Below are 22,734 nucleotides of genomic sequence, written 5' to 3' on the forward strand. Positions count from 1 at the left end.
GGGAGTTTACGTGACTGAAAGCAGACGTCGGTGCTTTACTGTATAGGATTCGTGCTGCGGAAAAACAAGCATGAAACAGCCGGGGTCGGGTGTTATTTGACTTCTCTGCTGTGCTTATGTATGACATGAAGAATGACACATGGATGTTTTTGTTTATTTATTTACCTACATGCTGCTATATTGTTTTGATTTTTGTCTAAAAGCGAGTTAAGACATGGTATAATTATGTATAAAGAACAATAATGGATGCTCATAGCGACAAATGCTACGTACAAGGACACAAATAGGTTTCTGTATTTGAGTAAACTTTTTTTCAAAACAACGTGTAAAGCTGCAATGACGGGAAACAGCCGCATCGCCGCTTTATTATTTGTGCTTTGCTAATGGTCTGAGACGAGGAGGCCATGACTCAGCAGGACACGTAATTAGTGTTTGCTTCGTTAGCCGGACCGTTAGAGCAGAGAGCTTCTTTAGACTCACTTTAAAATAAGAGTGCTATACAGCGCGGACGTGATTATGTGTGAAAATAGCATTGAATGTAAATGGAAGTGACGTATCGCAGCTGATCTCCATGGTAACGCAGGACAGTCAGCGCCATAGATACAGGCGACCTAGCGAGGGGGAAGGAAGTCTCATTATTTTTAGATGTTTTCCTGTGGACTATAAGCAAATTTAGCTCACACGAATGAAGTCAAGTCATTAGGTTGTGCACTAGAAGTAAAAAAAAAAAAAAAAAAGCACTTAAAGCCGCATGAAGCTAAAATTAGCATTAGCGTTAGCATTTTCTGTAATGTTTGTGTTTATGGGCTGTTGAACCACTTTGCTCCTCTCCATGTCTCTGTATCTTTATTTGGTAGGAAAAATATCCATAATTCAGCATTTATTTAAGTAGTGATGGAGAGTAATAGCGTTAGGAGACAGAGTTGTTGTTTTTCCTCTTAGTTAACGTCCAGAAAACTATACGTTTGTTAGGTGGTGACGTCACAGCTCTACTACCGGGTCCGCAGATGGTCGAGAAACTACAAAAAAACTCTTCAATACCACAATCAATATTTCTGAAACTCAACAGAGAATTACTGAACATACTTATTTCTCAGGCCCATTAGCCAAAAATGCTGCACCTACTGCTATAAAAGTAATATTTACCAAAATCGGTACATCCGGGTTAGTGGAGATAAATGCTACGCTAACCCGGTAGTAGTGACTTAAGTAAATATTACGTTTTTAGCAGTAGGCGCGGCATTTTTGACTAATGAGTTTGAGAAATAAGTAGCTTCAGTAACTCTCTGTTGAGTTTCAGAAATATTGATGGTTGTTTTTAAGAGTTTTTTATGTTTTTTTCTCGCATATTTGCCGGTCTGCTAGGACCAGGAAGCGGAAGTCGTGACGTCACACTTAACAAACGTATGAACTGTATATTGCATTACACCTATAAGTTAAACACTTATCATTCATGAGCATTTTTGGCAAAATATTTCATAACAAAGCTCTATTTTTATGCTTTAAGATGTCAGTATCCTGTGGTTGTAGTAATTCCTGTTGCCTCTCTGTGAAAGTGTAAAAGTAAGAAGGTTCAGTCTGACATTATTTGCATTAGAAACATTATTCAATATGGCCGAGGGTGGCTAAAAAACTACATACAAAAGGAGTTAAAAATATCTATCTATCTATAAGTCAAAATTACTGGAAATATTGAAGCTTACTTTAATATGAGCTATTTCTAAATTACTTTGCGCAGTTTGTTTGAAAGATTATTAGTGTTTTCACCAAGATCACATTTGATTAGCCCGAAAGTTGTGTTATTTTCAGTCATAAACAGTACACCTCTTTCAGCCAAACTTTTTTTGCCTCGCATTAGTCATTTTGCAGAACATTTGGCGAAGTAACAAGTCAGACGTGTCACGAAATGAACAGAGCAACATCTTATATAAAAGCTGCTTACAACCGCCGTAATGCATGAATACAATTAGAATCAAGGAACAGCTCCCTCACTGCTGTCGGCATAATGAGATAATGAACGTGTCTGATAAATCCATGTACAGAAGCGGCAGGAGCACACGGCAGGAGCAGCGGGGGCGCCGGGTGTTCACGTAACAGCCGACGCATATAAAGCACTGCTTAGGCTCATTTTGATTAGAACATTGGACAGAACATAATATACTTGTACTTACCCCGGTACCGGTCTCTCCGGGCGAACCGGGGTTGCCAGATTCTCCAGTCTCTCCCTGTGGATTCACAGAGGGCGTTTAATTTCATTTTGAGAGATGGCGACGATTAGGGCGGTGCAACATACTATATATGGCAAAATTACAAATGATTTTCCAATGTAGGTCAAATTCAGACTTGTTTGAGTCCTGATTTACTCATTATTTCCCCTTTTTTTTAATCATTGGAGCACACGCTGTCGAAATGGTTTGCAATAATCTTCAATGCAATTGTAATATTCAAGGTAGTTCAAATCAAATAAAGTAAGTTCTTCTTGTATTATGCATCAGCCCATAATACAAGAAGGATGATGATGATTTTGTAGTTGTTTTAACCTCTTTACCCCCCCCCCCCCCCGAGCACATTTTCTCCAATTTGGCTTAACCCAAATCTAAAAGCTTCTTGAAAAAAGCGCCAAAATAGTGACAAAAACGAGAAGAAAACAAGGATGAAAATGCAACAAAAAAAGTGACAAAAACGCGACAAAAGAGCGTCAAAAAAGCAACAAAAACACAACAAAAAGGAGCCCAAAAAAAGAGTTAAAAAAGAGACCAAACTCTTCAATAATGTGACATAAATTGTGATCAGTTTTGCTTGGTCTTGGTTTTCAAATGAGACGTTACACTGGCCTATGTGTAAGCTCCAGGCGAGAAACTTGGGTGTTCCTATGAAGGGTCTGCAGGACATTTATTTTACTCGAGCTCGGAATAAAGCAGACATGATATTATCGGACTCAAAACATCCTCTGTTTAGAGAGTTTGAGCTGCTCCCCTCAGGTCGAAGGTACAGGAGCCCCGCCCTGACTAAAAACAGGACCAGGCAGTCATTTGTGCCACAAGCCATTTTACAATTAAACAAACCAACAATTCGAAGTAACCAACAGTGATTTTTTATTTTTTATTTTTATTCTGCACAGCTGGTCTGTCAGAGAAGGTTTTTAAGGAATGTAGATAACGATTTTAACAATTTAAACTGAGGTTGACTGGCCGTGGTTTGTTCTTTGTATGTTGTCGATGTTTGGATTTGTCTGCTGTGGTCATTGTTGTATTTGTGTACTCACTGCAAATGAATTTCCCCCACGGGGACAATAAATTTTCTACTACTACTACTACTACTACAACTTTATAGATTTGGGTAAAGTCGATCTGGAGAAAATGTCAAGCTATTGAAGGTAAGCTAATTTTCCTTCATCATCAGCAGATCGTTCTAATAATGGGCTGTTCAAGTAGAAAGAAAAGTAGGATTTGTGGTGTGGGATAATGTTCAAAACTACCTCCACAAATATATAATGCAAATATATACATAAGTGAATCCTTAACGTTTCAAGCTCCAAGCTAAAGATGGTTAATTGCTAATCATCTCTGAGCACTAGCCCATAAAACCTTGCTTTTGTGCTAACTAAGTACTTACAAAACTGTCAATAGATAATATTCCACTGCACAGTATTTTCTCTATTATTACTTTCAGCAAAACTCATATTTACCTTTTCACCAACTCCTCCAGGTGAACCAACACCGCCGGGAGGGCCTTGAGCGCCCTGTGAGTGGAGAACAGCGAATTGTGTTAGGGCTGACGGTGTAAATATATACATGGATGTTTTTTGTTGAAGTTTGAAGGTGAAAAAAAATGATGAGACTTACAGTAGATCCGCTGGGACCCTGAGGACCTCTGGGACCGGGAGGACCGGCTCGACCCTGAACACACCGAAAAGAGGATTCAGTGGAAGCGAAGCATTGATGACTGTGTTTGTGCTTTTCTGATCTTCAAATCAAACACAAATTCATTAAAAAGACACAGTATTGCTAATAACATTAATGAAAGTGTTTTTTTTTTTTTTTTTCAGATAATGATTACAGATGATGATGTGAAAATATGTATCAAAGTTATCAAAAGTCTCTCATCTCTTTTGGACATCAAACCATTTAGACAATTTCAGTCGCTTGGATTTGCAATTAAGATTCTCCAAATTACCTCGATTTTGAAAAGCTAATGGGTGTTTGTAAATGGAGGGCACGTAAAAGTAGAGAGCACATATGAACCAAAACTTAAAAGGATTTGCAGACTCTTCGCAGAAACCCAGAACTAGAGATATACAGTATTCAGTTGGAGACATACATATTTCCCTCTTTAATACCAACCAGTCAATATGAAACAACTACGACTGGAAAAATAAATAGATATGTATTGATAAGCTGTCGCCAGACTCATCTCAAACTTTTCTTGCTTCAAAATGTCGATATATCTGATCGTAAAAAAAAAGCCAATGTTTCGTGACTAGTCATGTCTCTTGATCTGGGCGGTGTTTGTGACTGGAACTCCACAAGATGCTAAGCCGGGCGCAGAAATGAATCGAACACAGGAATCCCAGAGGAATCTTAGTGGAGCTTCAGTCACAGACCCTGAGGAAGTGTCTCGGTCAGTCACCAAACATTGTCCTTTTTGAGTCTGAACAATCCAGCTGCGATGATGGAATAAACTTCATGCCAACGTTCGTCACGCACGCTTATATCCGTGTAACCCATGGCAACCCAACTCACGCTGCACTGATTGCTTCTACATGAACTTATAATGGGCATGGTCCGTAAAAAGCCCAAGACATAAGAGCACGAAACTACTTTACAACCTAATTAGTCGAAGGTACATGACACTATTATGCAGTTGCTAGAGGACTATTTCTAGAACATTGTGTTAGACCTAAAAGCAGGACAAGGCAGTGTTAATTTTGACAACATATTTTTATTTAGTTTTAGTCTTAGTCTTTTGACTAAAATGTAATTTCATTTTAGTCGAGATTTAGTCGAAAAAAACTTTTCAATTTTAGTCTAGTTTTAGTCGACTAAAATTGCACGTCAATTTAGTCGACTAAATTTAAGACTAATTTAGTCGACTTTGCATTTATGATATTCATTATAATCATATTTAATCCAGGTCCTCGACTTCATGGGGCTGCTCCACATGAATAAAGCTCAGAGCTGCTCCTTTGGCAGTGAATTTAAATGATCTGAGGCTCTTTCAGACGGTCAATAGAAGTTTGGATGATTTTAGTCTCTCCTTTTCATTTTTATTAATTTATTTATTTATTTATTAAAGGACAACAGTGTGAAGTGTTAAGTGTGAAGTAACAAAAGGGGCAGATATTATAAGCTTGTTCTTCTCCTCTGCTCCGTTTCATTCATACTGTGTTAGCTTGGCAGTTTTATTGTGATTGCATAACATCACTTTTGAATGAAATAAATAAATAAAATTAAAAAATGAAAATATTTAGTCTTATTTTAGTCGACTAAAATATCTGGACATTTTAGTCATAGTTTTAGTCTCATGAAAAACGTTTAATTTAGTTTTAGTCCAATTTTAGTCGTCAAAAATATCACTGACTAAAATTAAGACTAAATATTTTAGTCGACGAAATTAACACTGGTACAAGGAGACTTTGGCTGTCGCGAAACTGATCAGCTGTTTGAGGACTGTTACTGTTTGAGGACTGCTACGTGCTGTTACTAGCTACTAACTAATAAGGATTTTAAGTACTACGCTTATTTTTTTAAACTATTTCAACCTGGAAGACCTACCACCTGCATTCATTCATCGCCTCATGAACGGCGGCGCTCTTCAATCATCCAATCACGGACCCCGCTCGAGCCGCACCTTCACGTCAGCCAATCACAGCACTGCTCCAGCCGCCCTTCGCACAGGTTCCCCTTCTTAAGCTCCCTGGTCAATCACTCAGAGTTTCCCAGCCGTGCTACGACCCTCCTCCACCCCTTTCTCCGCCTGGCCTCTCCCCGACTCTGCTCACCCCGGGTCTCCTTCTTCTACCACCACCAGTGTCCGGGGGAAGATTCTGGCTAAAACTTTCTTAAAGGGATATTTCAGGATTTTTGACATAGGGCCTCATTTCCTAGTTATCCAGAGTGTTGTTGATTTCTGGAGATATTTTTTTCTTAAATTCATACAGTTGTTATATTGGAAGAGCTTAGTGGCGCTAGGCTAGTGCATGTCTATGGTATCAGCTAGCCTGCATTAGAAACAGCCTGAGCCGCTCCACGGTGCACCTGAGGCAAATCACTTGTAATGCCAGACTAACCATATAAATGTCTGTGTTAATAGACTCATTATAACTGTTTTGCATTTATATTTGAGCAGTGTTAGCTTTGTGGTTGTAAGCTACGCAGCGGCGGAGTGATCTGCTAGAAAATAGTCCCTCAAAATGTGGTAATTCATGTGATACAAGTTCAGTTATATTCCAAAACATGATTCTATCGACACAAACATTTACATGGTTAGTCTGGCGTTATAAGTGATTTGCCTCAGGTGCTCTGTGGAGCGTGTCAGACTGTTTTTAATGCAGGCTAGTTGATACCATAGACATGCACTAGCCTAGTGCCTCTAAGCTTTTCAAATATAAGGACTGCATTAATTACAAAAAAGAAAATCTCCAGAAATCAACAACACCCTGGATAACTAGGAAATGAGGCGCTATGTCAAAAATCCTGAAATATCCCTTTAATGCCTTTTCTGTCTCTGTGAGTCTTTCCAGGTTGAATTGGAGTATGACTTACAGCTGGAGTACCTGACTTTTTGTTGTTGAAGAGTAAATGTATTTTTGTCACCTAAAGTATGTTGTGAACACAGCATAAAACAGACCTAGGGTGCTATGTCTTCACTTAAATGTTTATGGAGCGATGGAATTAAAAAAAAAAAAGAATCTAAATTTGTGCAATGTATTTTGGGGGTTGGTTCCTCCTGCTTCACTTTGCCACCGCTAAAGGCTGTACACAGGCATGAAAGGTGAATATAATGAATTTGCTGGAACAATTTGGATATGCAGGAGGGATTGTGTGAGCCCAAACTAAAAATTTCAAAGTTTGAACAACGTCAATGTGACAGAAAGTAGACTTTTAGGCATATGACTATTGCAAATCTACTTGCCTCGATTTCATGGAATTTCTATTTTGATCCTTTGAAGTAAAAATGTTATTCCAGGTGTTACCTTAAAACTGTGCGTATGTAATTGCCATACTCACCATTGATCCCACATCTCCATTCTCTCCCTTCTCACCGGGGGGGCCGGGCAAACCCTGGGAACAGGAGCAAGAAGAGTTCTTAGCACAAATCCATTGTTTTATAGAAAAAGCGTACGCCGAGCTGTGTATAGGAAAATAGCATCATAAATACATTTCTCCCTCTCATTAAGGGGCGCTTACGGATTATGTTTGCTGAAAATTGAGCTTCGGGGTGCATTAATAACACCGAGGGCCTTGAGAGTAAACACACAATTAGTCAAAAAGGACACCTATTGCAATTAAAGGCTATGGGACGCTTGAGTATAATCAGTCCGTTTAAATTACATAGTGCGGGCGCCATCCATCTACGTCTGCGTGGGAACAAAAGCCAAAGCATATTACACCGTTCGGAGATTCAATCACGGCTGGCGAAAAAAGGAAATAAATATTTGAATCCGAGTTTACCTGGGGCCCTCAGTGCCGGTTGTATGAGCTGAATTACGGGTATTATTTGTTATGTGCGGTTCAATCATAAAGCAGGGGTAATGATAAGTTACTACAAAGCCCCAGTGACACCTGTATTCGTCAATGCGATGGCACGCGCGCACCTTGGGCCTGTGTCGGTGATTTGTAGCTCGGTAACAGCACGGAAAGCTAATTCATACTGCATTACGGAGGGGGGGGTTTCAGTCATTGTAACAAAGCACACGTCGAGAGGAATAGGGGAATAAATAAATGTGTTTCGCGTGAAATTAATTGAGATGAAGGATGGGGATTAGAGGAGATGTATTGTATGAGAAGGTGTCCAAGTTATTCCAAGAGTCATGGGGGGGAAACATGTCGAGGGAACTTTCTAATGTTGTGCTTTCAGGATATGGATCTTTAGAGGTTTCTGAAAGGTAGTACTGCGACACAAGAACAAGAATCAAGCTGTACTCCGAAATTCAGTCATTTAGTGTTAACCAAAGGAGGCCTGAACGAAATAGGACTGAAGCCGTAATGAAAAAGTGTTTTGATTTTCAATGTCAACTTATTTTAGCCATAGGACCCGGCTACTGAGAGAGTTCGCTTTCTGATTGGATCATCAAAACAAAAGATGTGAACAAAATCAACTGTTTTCATTGTGTAAAATGTGTTTGAAACAATTAGTTATCAGTAAAAATCAACATTTGATTTCAGCACACCTCGGATCTAGGGACAGAGGTAATGTGCCCCCAAAAATAAGATTGTGAAAGTGAAATCCTTTATTGTTTGAGTAGCTGTGAGCTCATGTTTCCACAATGTTAGATTTGTTGTTTGCAAATACATATGACTATACTACTTTATTATGATTAAAGCTGCATTAATGAACTTTTTACCTGGACGTTTTATTAGTGCGTACTTGAGGTTTTACTGACCCAGCAGCTTTATGAATGGCTATAGTTTCTATCAGAGTGGCTCCAGGGTCAATTGATTTGAGAGCTTCTGGTAGGTTTCACCACAAAACCTACAAAACAACTGATCCTGGAGCGTTGTAGAGGCGATCGTGATCAAAAGTAAAGGTGCCATGTTGACCACCCATAGTCATTGGGTCACATAAAGTTAAATTCTGCATTCTTGTTTTTCGCATATAAAGTTGTACACTGCACTGGGCGACCTTGGTCCCATAAATCTACAGCAGGTCATGTTACGGTTAGGAGTTTCAAGATGCAGGATTAGCCCTCGGTGCATGTTTAAGTGACATAATCCAAAAAGAGCCAGTCAATCAAGGAAATAAAAACCTTCTTGCAGTGAGACCAGAGTGCCGTCTGTGCTATCAGAGTGCTATATCAACTTATCGTTCAATATATGACACATAAACCATTTCTGAGCTCAGTATTTATCGTCTGTACATTTATTTGCATGCAATACTTTTTTTTTTTTACCCAAAGTAAGTCTGCATCATTGTATTTCATGTTTATTGTGGGATGTTATAAGATGAAGTACTTTTGAAACAGAGCTTAAAGTGACAGATTAGACACAATCACACTACCAAATTACCCAACTTTCTTTAGTTTGACATTTTTTGTGACGTTTATAGTTTCATTTCCTTCTTGGACACTGACAGGAAGTGACATAGCTAGAGGCAAACAATTTCAAACTGTTGCCGTGCCAACCATGTTATGTCAATGGGAAATGAGTCGAACTACTTTGGAACTTTACCTCTATCTATAGATACAGACGGCATCTCTGGAATCGCCCATATATGGTCATTTTTTAAAACAGTTTAGGGGGAAAACAATTTTGAAAAAAATGTAAATTTTCTCTAATTATTCAAAAACTACTGTAACAAATGCTGAATTATGGATATAGTTTCTACTAAATAATGATACAAAGACATGGGGAGGGGCAAAGTGGTTCAACAGCCCATAAATACATAAATAACGGAAAATGCTAACTTGATGCTACATGTTAGCATCGGGCTAATGCTAACGGTTAGCTAGCGCTTGCTACAACTGCCGTTTTTTCACTTCTACTGAACAATCTGTTGCGACAAAATATCCATATTGGCCCGATTTACACTTGACTTTATTTATGTGTGATAAATAAGTTGATATTCCACCAGAAAATGGCTAAAAAGAGTGGAAAATTGTGTTTCTCTAAAGATTCTATTTTCCCCCTCGGCGAAGCCACACCCCCTTTTATGACGAGATGCCGTCTGTATCTATGTCACTTCCTGTCAGTAGCTTAAAAATAGAAATTACTTTTCTGCTCAACATTTCTTCAGTAATTTGCTTCTTCACTGAAATAAAATGATAATTATTACTTGCAACAGATGTTAAAACCTGTCACTTTAACTGTCACTTTAAAATTCAGAGTCAATTTCTTTGGCTTTAAAAGGTCTTTAATAATATCATTTATCACCTGAATATATCATACTTTAGATGTTGTTATAATAAAGGTTTACTATCCACCTTATGACTGGGTGCTCATTAAATGTCCCACCCATTGTAAGCCATTGTAGTAAATCCTGGACTGAGCGAAGGACGCAGCGGAGGGACAACTCGCTGTGGCGGCGACGCATCCAGATTCCAGAAGTGGTGCACTCTGGGATACGGTATCTGTAGTCAATTATCCGCAAGTGAGCGAGGATGGAACGAGTGGCTCTTCTGCGGCCAATACGCTCAGATAACATTGTTATTAAGTGCAATTGACTTTTAATTGGGCATAATGCACTCCGTCTCCAGTCTTTTAATTATGTTTGGCTAAGCTGCCCTTCAATACGTGGCACAGGCTCCGCTGCGCACTCAGCTCCTCAGCGCAATTATCTGTAGCATTAATGATTTCTGACCAGGGGAAGACAGTCTGGACGTCCTCCGTCTATAGGATTGTGGTTTATTGGAGTCTTGCTGAGTGAATTCATTTGGAAGATCAGAAGGTCAAGATGTAGACAATAAGAGGGTAAATGTCCGAGTTGATTAACTGCGGCCGCGTGCAGCAATTGGATAATTTGCAAAAGGGTGGACGGTCATCGATTTGTGCTGGAGTAAGTCATCACTTGTATTTAAATGTTCCGAGAATTACATTTGTAAAGATGAAAAGACCATTGAACAAAACTGAACAGCTTCCCAATAGAAAAAATCAGTTCATATCGATGGTCTGTTTCAACTGCATTGCTATCTTAATTATTTGTCTTGAATTTCAAACCAACAAAATAATTGATTCTTGCTCTGATAAACAATAATGAAAAAAGCTTTTTGCTAGTGCTGTCCAAAATAACACGGCAAATCAATTTCAACGCCGTCATTTTTTTAATCAAGTGATTAATTTGACACACATGAAAAAGACGCCGCATGAGCTGCTCACTCAAAGGGGAGTCACATGACCGCGAGTTTACAGGAGAAATGGCACTTGTTGGTTTGTTTTGCTACTACCTTTGAAATCGCTTAAGGACTTATCAGGAAACGAGGAGCAGAAACATTCCTGAGGCTTTGCTTTTACCACGTCATGGACAAGTCGTTTTTACCACGTCATGGACAAGTCGTTTTTACCACGTCATGGACAACTCTTTTCTCTTCAGTTTAGTAAGAAGCCGTCGCCTTGTTATTATAGCGCTGCCTTTCTTCTTGCTGCTGCCATTTTCATCACATGTGCCTGTCACACATGTGCTTGGGCACTGCTGTTGTTGTGCACACATTTGAAGCAGAAGAGCTGTACGCTCTCTACTCTTAACTCTTTTCTCTAAATGAGAAAACAAAACACACTAATGATACGTTTACCCCATAAAACTGGACATTCAACAAAACATTGTTTACTTTGGGTGGTATTTATGCTTTATGTTGTAAGATGACAACAATGAAGGAAAAAGTAAATACAATGTGTGCTTTCTAACTCAACCCACCCACACCTGAAGTTTGCCGTTTATTTGAGGCATCCAATAAGAGTATTAGATAATTCAAGGGACAAATCTGCTGAGCCCAAACTCCTCTGGTTTGTTTGTTTGTTTGTTTGTTTGTTTGTTTGTATACTTTCAGTTTCATGCAGCTAAAATCTGGAACAGTCTTCACGAGGATGTGAGACAGGCCTCAACTCTGACAATGTTCAAATCCAGGCTGAAAACAGTTCTTTTTACCAATGCATATGACTGAAAGTATTTTATCTGCACTCTCGCCTTTTACTGTAATTGATTAATTTTATGTTGATGTTTTTATTGATTCTATTTGTTTTCAACTGTGAAGCACTTTGAATTGCCTTGTGTATGAATTGTGCTCTACAAATAAACTTGCCTTGCCTTGCCTTGCCTACTTTATTGTCCCCGTAGGGAAATTTGTCCTCTGCATTTAACCCATCCTTCGATGCCACTGGGGCAACCCGTAAGGAGCAGTGGTCGACGGCCGTGCCGCGCCCGAGGACCCATCTCCATGATGTGGAGCCAGGCTGATGGTCAGAATCACCTGGCTGGAGGATTCACCTATTGCACATGTTTTTAGTGGTCGCACCCATAGGTCCTCGGGCCAGAACCTCCTCAATGTCCCACTGACCCGCTTTAAACCCAGAAAAGACTTGTTTTTGAAGCTGTTGCCCCCAAACTGTGGCATGACCTTTCTCTGTCGCTACATGAGGCCGACTCTGATGATTCTTTTAAAAAGCAACTGAAGACTCGGCAGACAAGCTTTTCGCTGACAATGGCTTACAATTGTTTCTTTTTTAAGGCGAGACACTTCAGGTGAATAGGGAAAAATTTTAAATTTACAGATATCAATTTGAAACTTTTGCTGTCGATTACTGGCACAAATGTGAGACAAAAATGCATTGCAAGTTTTCTGTCATTTTATGTTTTCATATAAAAACAAGGTGTTTTAGGCCTAAAAATGTCCCAAATTTCCCATCTTTTCGGCAACGAAATCTGAATAACGGATTGAGCTACATTGAAATTTATTGAAATTTTTAAATTTATGAATTTAATTTTATTGATAAATGAGTTACCAAGACTTTTTGATTAGTTTTAAAATAGTTTTTTTAATTTTGTTGTGGAAAAATTTGTAAAAATTGAATTTTTGTCTTATTTTTTGACATTCAAATCTAAAAAAAATCAGGCTAGGGATTAGATATTGAAAAATCTTCAAAATATTGTTCAGTCCAAGGCTGAAAAATTTGAAGTCTTTAGGTGCTACTGACGTGGAGATAGTGTCGCCACAAGGATAGAAAAATGTGTTTTGAGAAAAAGTCCCTTGAAATTCAGCGCAATATTTAAATTTGTTATTGTGAAGATTAGGTATATTTTTTTGTTTCTAGGTAAAAGCTTATGTTCAGAGACCAATTTGGCCCAAACGTGAAAACTGAAAAAAAAAAAAAAAATTGCCTACTTCTGCTGTTTTTGATTTACTTTTTCATTGTGAAACGCTTAATGATTTTATCTGCAATAGGTGTAAAATAAATGAAGTTTCTTCTTCTATGACCACGGCTCTATTTATATCACATCTCAGAACCTTCTGTGCTACAGGTGGATCAATATTTGTGAATGAATACGTGTGTGAAAGACGAGGGAGTTATTTACAGGAAATCTCCGGCTTGCAACCGGACAAAACTTGATAAAATAGGCATTGCAAAAGGTGAATTATGAATTATGCAAGAGGTTAAGGGGGACGACTTGCTAAAAAATCTCAACATTGACCACTGCGGGGGAAAATCTAGGACGTGTCTCGCCTTAATTCAAAAGAAAAAAAAACACACATATTGCAAACAGTGAAATTTCGGGGGGTGGGGGGAGAAATAGCAGTAGTTGAGGTTATTTCTCTGGTATAGTAAAAAAACAACATTTAAAATTCATGTTATGGGCAGACACAGCAGCAGCAGCTCTTTGTGGGTGTGGGCCTCTGCAGGGTAGTGGCTGACTGCATGATAACTACTGTGTGTAAAAAATGTAAAAATGAACCAGCCGACCTTTAAAACTATGCAACATACACATAAACACACGTACGAGAAAATGATCAGAATTTTAGCTCAGTGCGGCAAAAGCCTTGAGGGCAGGGCATTGTTTGCCTGTGAGCTGTAGATAGCGTTATTAGGAAGCCAAGGCGGCATTAATAAAAGATGTGCCTTTTTGATGTGATGTAAATGATGCGTTGGAGGAGCTTCTCGCAGTCTCCACCTGACGCTTTGGGAAAAAACCCAGAGTTAAACGGCCGAGAATATGTTTATAAAGTATGAAAGTGCGCTTTTATGGGAATGTTTTATCTAGGACTGTGTTGGCCGTGAGCGCTGTCTGGGAATGAGGAACAGAAAACACAGAAAATTCAAGGTTTCGTTTTTCGCTAATGGCTTTCTAACAAGTCAACGGCGCCATCATGAACACACTCTGAGCGTAGAACTGCTCAGGATATTGTTGGTTCCTATCTATTATACAAAAACGGGCAGGAAATCCCAAACAGAGGACTTTCTACTGCTCAGGAAACATGAATACCCTGATTTAAGTGGAATTAATCATTACTATTCCTGGTCTGTTTTGACGATGGAATAATGTTAGAACATGACGTAGTTTAAAGTGCATATGACACATTAGACACAAGTTTTGCTATAATATAGTTAACATGATTATATTTAAGATTTAGCTGAAGATTGCACTTTAGCTTGGCCATTTTTGTGATTATAGTTTTTATAGTTTCACTTCCTTATTGGATACCGACAGGAAGTGACATAGATACACACGGCATCACGTGATAGAGGGGGCGGGGCTTTGCCGAGGGGGAAAACGGAATCTTTGGGGAAACACCATTTTCCACTTTTTTTTTTAGCCATTTTCTGGTGGAACATGAACCTATTTATCACACATAAACAAAGTCCAGGGTAAATCGGGTCCATATGGATATTTTTTCACAGCAGATTGTTCAGCAGGTGAAAAAACGGCAGTTGTACCTAGCGCTAGCTTGCCGTTAGCATTAGCACGATGCTAACATGTAGCATCATGTTAGCATTCTCCGTTATTTATGTATTTATGGGCTGTTGAACCACTTTGCTCCTCCCCATGTCTTTGTATCTTTATTGAGTACAAAACTATATTCATAATACAAAAGTTGTTAAAGTAGTTTTTGAATAATTAGAGAAAGTTTAGATTTTTCTCCAATTTTTTTTCCCCCTTAACTGTTTTCAAGCATGACCATATATGGGTGATTGTAGAGATGCCGTCTGTCTATAGATGAAGGCAGTTTTCAATGGGAAATTAGTATGGAAACTGCTACGGAACTTTACCTCTATCTATGTCACTTCCTGTCAGTAGCTTAAAAATAAAAAAAATAACTTTTCTGCCCAACATTTCTTCATTAAAATAGCTGCTTCACTGAAATAAAATGATAATTATGCAACTGACGAACTTGCAACTGATGTTGTTCTTCTAAATAAGTCATCGAAAGCATTAAAACCTGTCATATGCACTTTAAGCAAGTCAAAATGGATGCATTTAATAATATCTTAAACGCCACAATACAAAATATCTAAGGAATGAGCGGAAATTTAAAGTAAAATGTATTCAACGGGCAACTTCTAAGCAAACCATCATTTTGGTATTGTTGACAAGACAATAATATTGGTCTACTCTTCTGCAGCTTGTGTGTGGTTTACGTGCTTAAGACTTACTTGCAGTCCGATGGGTCCAGGGAGCCCGGGGAACCCTCGCGGTCCTTCGTCCCCCTTCTGTCCGAACATACCCTGCTGTCCCCTGGGGCCCGCCTCGCCGTCGCTGCCCTGGTGGAGGAGGTCAGAGGTGTTACAGTTCAAATATGTTCAATCTGACAGCAATTAACCTGTCGCCCTAAGAAATCACGACCCGCAAACTCGGCGTGTGCGGGCGCTCTCTCGGTGATGGGATTTTCTTCAGCGCACCTAATCCGGGTCAAGGTTACGGAGAGGACCCAACGCGAGCGGCGGGAGGCGGAGCACGCGTGAGACCGGACGCTTAGTTTGGAGGTACTTTTGAAGGTTGAGATCATATTTCGTTGCCAATTTTCTGTCCGGAACTGATACCAGGGAATAAAAAAGCAACAGTTCAACTTGACAAGCGTATCTTTCATTTTATATCTTATTTTTTTTACACATGTGTACAACAGTTGCTCTTTTATGTCATAAAAAAGCAGACGAACCTCCTAAAAAGGCATCATGCTTAAAACCCTTGGCTGATATTTACCCCTCTTTATCCCCACCTGAACTGAGCACATTTTTCTCCAGTTTGGCATTACACAAATCTAGAAGCTTCTTGAAAAAAAAGCGTCAAAATATGAACAAAAACGAGACAAAAACAAGGATGAAAATGCACAATAAAGCATCAGGAGAGTGACACAACAGCGATGAAAAAGCCATAAAAGAGCTTCAGAAATGTGACAAAAAAGTGACAAATGCATAAAATTAGCCATAAAAAAGAGACAAAAAAAGTATCAAATTAATTCAAAAACAATTTAAGGGTCAAAAAGGCATCAAAAACGGGTCAAAAAAGGTAAATACAAAAATAAAAAACATTATAAAAGTGTCAAAAAAAGGATAGAAAAAACATCAAAATAGGGTCAACAAACGTAAAAAAAAAAAGTGTAAAAAAAAATGTCGAAAAAGGATAAAAAAAAAATCAAAAATAGGTCAAAAAAAGGAAAAAAAAACATTAAAAAGTGTCAAAAAAAGATAAAAAAAAAAGCATCAAAATAGGGTCAATAAACATTATTATAAAAAGGGTTGAAAAACATAAAAAAAGGGTCAAAAAATGATTTTTAAAAAGTCAAAAAAAAATTGAAAAACATTAAAAAATGGTCAAAAAATGGTAAAGAAAAAGAATAAAAAACCTGCCAAAAAAAGGGCAAAAATATGTAAAAAAATAAAAATAAAAAAAAGTGACCACAACACAGCAACAACGAGAGGAAAAAAGCCTTACACTGACCTATAGGCTGTGAACTCCAGTTAAGAAGCTTTTAGATTAGGATAAAGCCGAACTGGGGAAAATGTGCTCAGTTAAGGCATGAGTTAAATGGTCTATGGCTAGTTTTGAACCTTTTTAGTCAAAATGTGATGAAATGGGTGTTTTTACAGTCTTGGCCATCCTTCTGAGTCAATATGTGACGAAAAAGGTCAACCCCTTTTCGTCACATATTGACTATTTGGGTCGGCCATACACAACATCAACAAATCAAAATATGGTGCCAACTTCAAGCATCAGGCTGATTTTTGCAACACACTTTATGGGGCAAACAACAATTTTACCCTACAAAAAGAAAAAAAAAAGTAAGGTATAGCTCCTTTAAGTGGTTAAATAAAATGACCGCAGTTTGGGAATCACTATCTGACTTTTCTGCAATTAATTTACATATTTCAAGCTTGTAAACCACTGATCTAATTTTAGCACAAGAAAAAAAAAATCATCTGTAAACTACCAGTACTTTGGTTCACGATCCTTAAAACGATCTCTTTCCCCCCTCTTTCTCCCTTCAGCACCTATAATCACTGAAACTTCCTTTTTAAACTCCTCTGCATTCATGCCTGGACGCCCGCGGCTGCCTCTGGTCCCAGGGCAGAGCGGCGGAGAGAAGACTCTTTCCTCCCGGTGCTTTGAAGTGCTGACACGCGTTTGAACTGAGAGGCGCACAGTTTGTCAGCACTTCTGTGGAGTCTCCCCTCTCGATCCCTATACGCCTACGACTTCCAACCGTGAAATCAGCAACTTTCACCTGCACTCTGCATCAACGCCGCCCCGTGGAAGAGCAGGCCCAACCTCCGGAGGGGGGGTGGGACGTACTGTAGGTGCTCCTATAGGCTCATACAGTGGGTTCAGCTTGAATTTATTTGAAAGAGTAATCTTGAAATAAGTATATTTGTCCTTGATTTTAGTAAATAATTCCAAGAAACCTGTTTTTTTGTGTCCTAATTTGTGTAAGAGAACTTAAAGGTGCATTATGGAACTTTTTATGTGGGAAAAAAAATCTTTATATTTGAGTGACCCAGTAGCTGTATGAGTGGCTACCCTGGCGCTTTTACTTTCCACCACAGTAGGTCTCTATGATGCTCCAGGAGCAGTTGTTTTTAGGGTTTCTGATAGGCTACAAAAGTAAAGGCAGGATGCTGACCATTAAAGTGATAGTCTGGAAGTGTAAATGTTTTACACATTTTATAAAATGTGCCAAATCAACCACCTGGTCTTACATTTTGATGTAAAGTAAGTAATGATATATGTCCATTATTTTTTGCGAAGTCCCTCCTTCCCGGATCTCAGCAACTAATCAGAGTCTAGCATCCTCCTACGTTGACCTATGAGACGAGCTTTTCCTGTGATCCATCCTGTCAGGTCCAATCAGGAGGGAGGGGGAGGAGCTTGATAGTTTACTTTGGAAAATTCAGTTCCTATTCTCCTCATTTTGCAAGCTAAGAAGGGCTTTCTGGTTAAAGAGGGGAGAGATATTGTTTACTTTGAAATTTCACTTCATCTCTCCTCACTTTGCAAACTTACAGACTATCGCTTTAATACAAAAAGGTCAATTACGCACAAATATCAACTTTTTTGTTTTTTCTGCACAAAAAGTTGCATAATGCACCTTTAAGAAAAGTGTAAGAAAAGCTCCCTTCAACTATCTTGAAATTAGTTATTCATATCATATCATATCATGGACAAATTAACTTATTTCAAGAGGATTTTTAGATTACTTATAATCAAGAACAAGGCTAGATCTTGACTGAGAACCTGGATCTTGTGTGGGGGCCATTTCAATATTGGAGCGATAAAGTGAAATTTAAGCCTGCTTCACAAATGCACAAACAAGTGGAAGTGGACCCTTACTTTAGGACAACTAAAGGCGCCTGAAAAAAAAAGACCATTTTAAAAACATGATTATGGCCATTATTGTTATTTCTATTATCAGGTCAGTTGTTAAAAGCAATATATATAAAACGTTTTATATGAGGTAAATACTGTATTGTCAGCAGTGGAAACTACAAATCACTCCTTTTCAGATCAGTGGTTTTGACAAGCTTTGAATTTACAACAGTGAACCAAATTTCATGACTTTTGGGCATTGGCCTCCACAGTTTTGCTCAGTGTCGAGGGTGGTCTTTTTCCAGGCGACCCCAGTGTGGTTTTAGACACACTTGGCAATATCTTAATCAAACATTTCCATTATTCTGCATCAAACCCCTGTGCTTTTTAGCAACGAGCGAGCGAATTTCCCCAATAATAGTCCCCCAGAGTGATGGCGCCATCGCGAGCGCCCGCCCCCTTAAAGATCTTTTAGCCTTAGCCGCAGAGATTAATGCAAAGCTCATTACACTTCAGCTAAAAGACTTATTGGATCATTAGCTCCTTTTCCAATAAAAAAAAATACACAAGCGTTTCCTATGGGGATTGAGCGACGGGGCGGAAATCCAAAATGGAGGGAAAACAATCCAAACCAAAGGGGCCAGACACCTTTTATGAAGACATGAATACACATAAGCCAATTGCAACGCGGCGCTGTTAAATAATTTGCACCGCTGCCCGGGCGTGCCGCTTCCTGCTCGGGGCGATAAATCTCAGCCGAGCTTCCTCAGAGCGCTACAGATGCTAAAAGTTTCGCTACATGGATTGTGTTAAGGTCTGGTAATTTGGTGCGATGAGTAGCTGGCTGCCCGCGGGGCCCTGAGCGATTGTGGGAACAGGAGTTTTTGCTGTTGCGGTAATGAGGACGAGGAGCGAGGAGAGAGGAGATACAGGAGCAATGTCATGTTTAGCTTGTTGTGTGGAGATAGGACATTCCCCACTGGTGGAATTCAGCGTAATTATTCGCTAAAAGGATGTCACTACATTGTGTTGTAGGGTATGCTGACACACACTGCAGTTCAGGCTGTATGTCATGCTTTTATAAACCTAACTTTTGGGTAGGTTTGTGAAGAGTAGAGCGACATTACATCTTTTTTCCCCTTTTCGATACCAATACCTGAGCAATACTTCTTCCAATACTTGTACTAAAATATTTGTCATCTATAACCATAAAGCTATTTATTTATTTGAGCTGAAACAACCAAGTAACTTCCTTCCAGGCATCAGCTTTTGATACTTTTACTTTGTCTATATGTGTAGTACCTGAAGTATTTTATTTATTATTTTTTTTTTGGGGGGGGGCATCAAACTGGTATTGTTTAATCTCATAACCCCCCACCGGAACCGACCACATTTAAGTTTTGGCTTTTCCCAAATCTAAATCAAAATACAAAAACGATAAAAAACGTGATGAAAAAAGTGTCATAAACGTGACAAAAAAGTGTCAAAAAAGTGTCTGAAATGTGAAGAGTGTTAGAAAAGTGTCAGAAATGTGACAAGAGTGACAAAAAGTGTCTGAAATGTGAAAAAAGAGTGTTAGAAAATTGTCAGAAACGTGAGAAAAGAGCGACAAAAAAGTGACTAGAAGTGTCCAAAAAGTGTCTGAAATGTGAAAAGAGTGTCAAAAAAGTGTCCGAAACGTGACAAAAGAGTGACAAAAAAGTGTCTGAAATGTGAAGAGTGTTAGAAAAGTGTCAGAAATGTGACAAGAGAGCGACTAAAACGTGACAAAAAAGTGTCCAAAAAGTGTCTGAAATGTGAAAAAAGAGTTTTAGAAAATTGTCAGAAACGTGAGAAAAGAGTGACTAAAAAGTGTCCAAAAAGTGTCTGAAATGTGAAAAAAGAGTTTTAGAAAATTGTCAGAAACGTGAGAAAAGAGTGACTAAAAAGTGTCCAAAAAGTGTCTGAAATGTGAAAAGAGTGTCAAAAAAGTGTCCGAAACGTGACAAAAGAGTGACAAAAAAGTGTCTAAAAAGTGTCTGAAATGTGAAAAGAGTGTCAAAAAAGTGTCCGAAACATGACAAAAGAGTGACAAAAAAGTGTCAAAAAAGTGTCTGAAATGTGAAGAGTGTTAGAAAAGTGTCAGAAATGTGACAAGAGAGCGACTAAAAGTGTCCAAAAAGTGTCTGAAATGTGAAAAAAGAGTGTTAGAAAATTGTCAGAAACGTGAGAAAAGAGCGACTAAAAAGTGTCCAAAAAGTGTCTGAAATGTGAAAAGAGTGTCAAAAAAGTGTCAGAAATGTGACAAAAGAGTGACAAAAAAGTGTCCAAAAAGTGTCTAAAAAGTGTCCAAAAAGTGTCTGAAATGGGACAAGAGTGTCAGAAAAGTGTCAGAAACGTGACAAAAAGTGTCCAAAAAGTGTTCAAAAAGTGTCTGAAACGTGACAAAAAGAGTGTTATATAAGTGTCAGAAAAGAGACAAGAGAGCGACAAAAAAAGTGACTAAAAGGTGTCGAAAAAGTTACACTGGCCTATAGGCTGTAAGCTCCAGTCAAGAAGCAGATTTGGGTAAAGCAGAATTTGATGTGCTCAGTTAAGTCGAGGTGAAGTGCTATTCTGTGTGAGTTCTAATTATTTTGTTCATAAGAAACGAAAGAATGTTGACACTGAACTAAGCTTATGTACAATTAACATGAAAGTATTTGGTTAGAAAAAGTAGGTATTTTGAGGCAGTGGGTGTTCTCAATTATTGGTACAGGAATTTTAGGAATTTGTGCACATGTTTCCTCAATTTAGCCTTCAGCGTCCTCTTGTTTCTCTAAATACCACGGCACACTTATAAATACTAATATGAAAAAGCGTTTAGTCTTCATATCGTTATACATTATTCATGCAATTAAAAGTTGCGTTGATTTCTGCTAAACTTGCTGCATCTTAAAACAAACAGGAAAACAATATTGGGTTTAATTTGTGCTTGAACCTTACAAAAGTTTTTCTTAATCAGCAAAAACCACAATGAAAAAAAGACTTCACTTTTTTTTACATTAAGTGCAAAGTTTGGTTGTTTCAGCTCAAATAAATGACACAAACTTAAAAGGTCACACATACATCGCTGAATATTTGCAATAAAACACATGTTTGTTTTTTTGTTTTGAGTACAATCCGGTTTCCCTGAAAGGTCTCCAACTCTGTGACATCCCCTGGCACAAGTCGCACCATTTATACCGGCTGACCGCTAATGTATTACATCCACGTCAGCAGCCAAAAGGTTGTGTACAACTTAAAAAAAAAGAAAAAAAAAGAAAAGGGAAATCAATGGGAAAAGTGCAGAGGATGGCGTTTGCGTTTGGCATTCAGAGCGCGCCTCCACTCAATAAAAAGAAAAAAAAACTAAAGCTTTTCCGCCATTATCATAAAACTGCATTGTTCTGACCCATTATAACTGGGGCTATGATTAAGAGCTGCCATTTAGGAGGTTTGCATAATAAATGAAACTGAAAAAAAGGCTCAACATTTTGCCACAAAAAGTGCTTTTAATATGAAGGTCATTATTTGTGGAGGAGTGAATGGACATATGTACAGGTATTTGAATTTGTCTTGCTCAATGACGCGCTGAATAAGAAATAAAGCAATACTTACAGCTGGACCAGGAGCTCCGATCACGCCCTGGAGACCACTGGGACCTGGAGGACCCTGAAATATATACAAGAACACAATTAATCATGTGTATGTTGGTGAAGATTGATTTAACCTCTTAACCCAGAACATGAACCTAGCACATTTTCTCCAGTTTGGCCTTACCGAAATCTACCTAAAAAAGTGTGACAAAAAAGTGATAAAAATGTGACAAAAAAAGTGATAAAAATGTAACAAAAATGTGACGAAAAAGTGACAAAAATGTGACGGAAAAAGTGATAAAAAGTGACGAAAAAGTGACAAAAAAGTGATGAAAAAGTGATAAAAAAGTGACAAAAAAGTGATGAAAAAGTGATAAAAATGTGACGAAAAAGTAATTCTGCCTCCGACAAAAATGTGACGGAAAAAGTGATAAAAATGTGACGAAAAAGCAATAAAAATGGGACAAAAATTTGACGGAAAAAGTGATAAAAAGTGACGAAAAAGTGACAAAAAAGTGATGAAAAAGTGATAAAAATGTGATTAAAAAGTAGTAAAAATGTGATAAAAATGTGATGAAAAAGTGACAAAAATGTGATGAAAAAGTAGTAAAAATGTGACAAAAATGTGATGAAAAAGTGACAAAAATGTGATGGAAAAAGTGATAAAAAGTGGCGAAAAAGTGATAAAAAA

General features: G+C 38.4%; 1 protein-coding gene and 1 long non-coding RNA gene across 2 annotated transcripts in view; one reads left to right on the forward strand and one right to left on the reverse strand.

Moving 5' to 3' along the window:
• The window catches only part of LOC306973129, a 268,899-nt gene that overhangs the window by 38,835 nt on the left and 207,330 nt on the right, over positions 1-22,734 (forward strand). The window lies entirely within an intron of this gene.
• The window catches only part of col11a1b (collagen, type XI, alpha 1b), a 185,727-nt gene that overhangs the window by 25,496 nt on the left and 137,497 nt on the right, over positions 1-22,734 (reverse strand). The window contains exons 45-50 of the mRNA XM_079569937.1: positions 22,066-22,119; positions 15,300-15,407; positions 7,230-7,283; positions 3,846-3,899; positions 3,689-3,742; positions 2,172-2,225 (exon numbers count right to left, since the gene is read on the reverse strand). Of these exons, the coding sequence (XP_079426063.1) occupies positions 2,172-2,225; positions 3,689-3,742; positions 3,846-3,899; positions 7,230-7,283; positions 15,300-15,407; positions 22,066-22,119 (378 nt within the window). The remainder of the gene's footprint in view (positions 1-2,171; positions 2,226-3,688; positions 3,743-3,845; positions 3,900-7,229; positions 7,284-15,299; positions 15,408-22,065; positions 22,120-22,734) is intronic.

Source organism: Gobius niger (genome assembly GCF_951799975.1).
Source record: "Gobius niger genome assembly, chromosome: 13".
Lineage (NCBI taxonomy): Eukaryota > Metazoa > Chordata > Actinopteri > Gobiiformes > Gobiidae > Gobius > Gobius niger.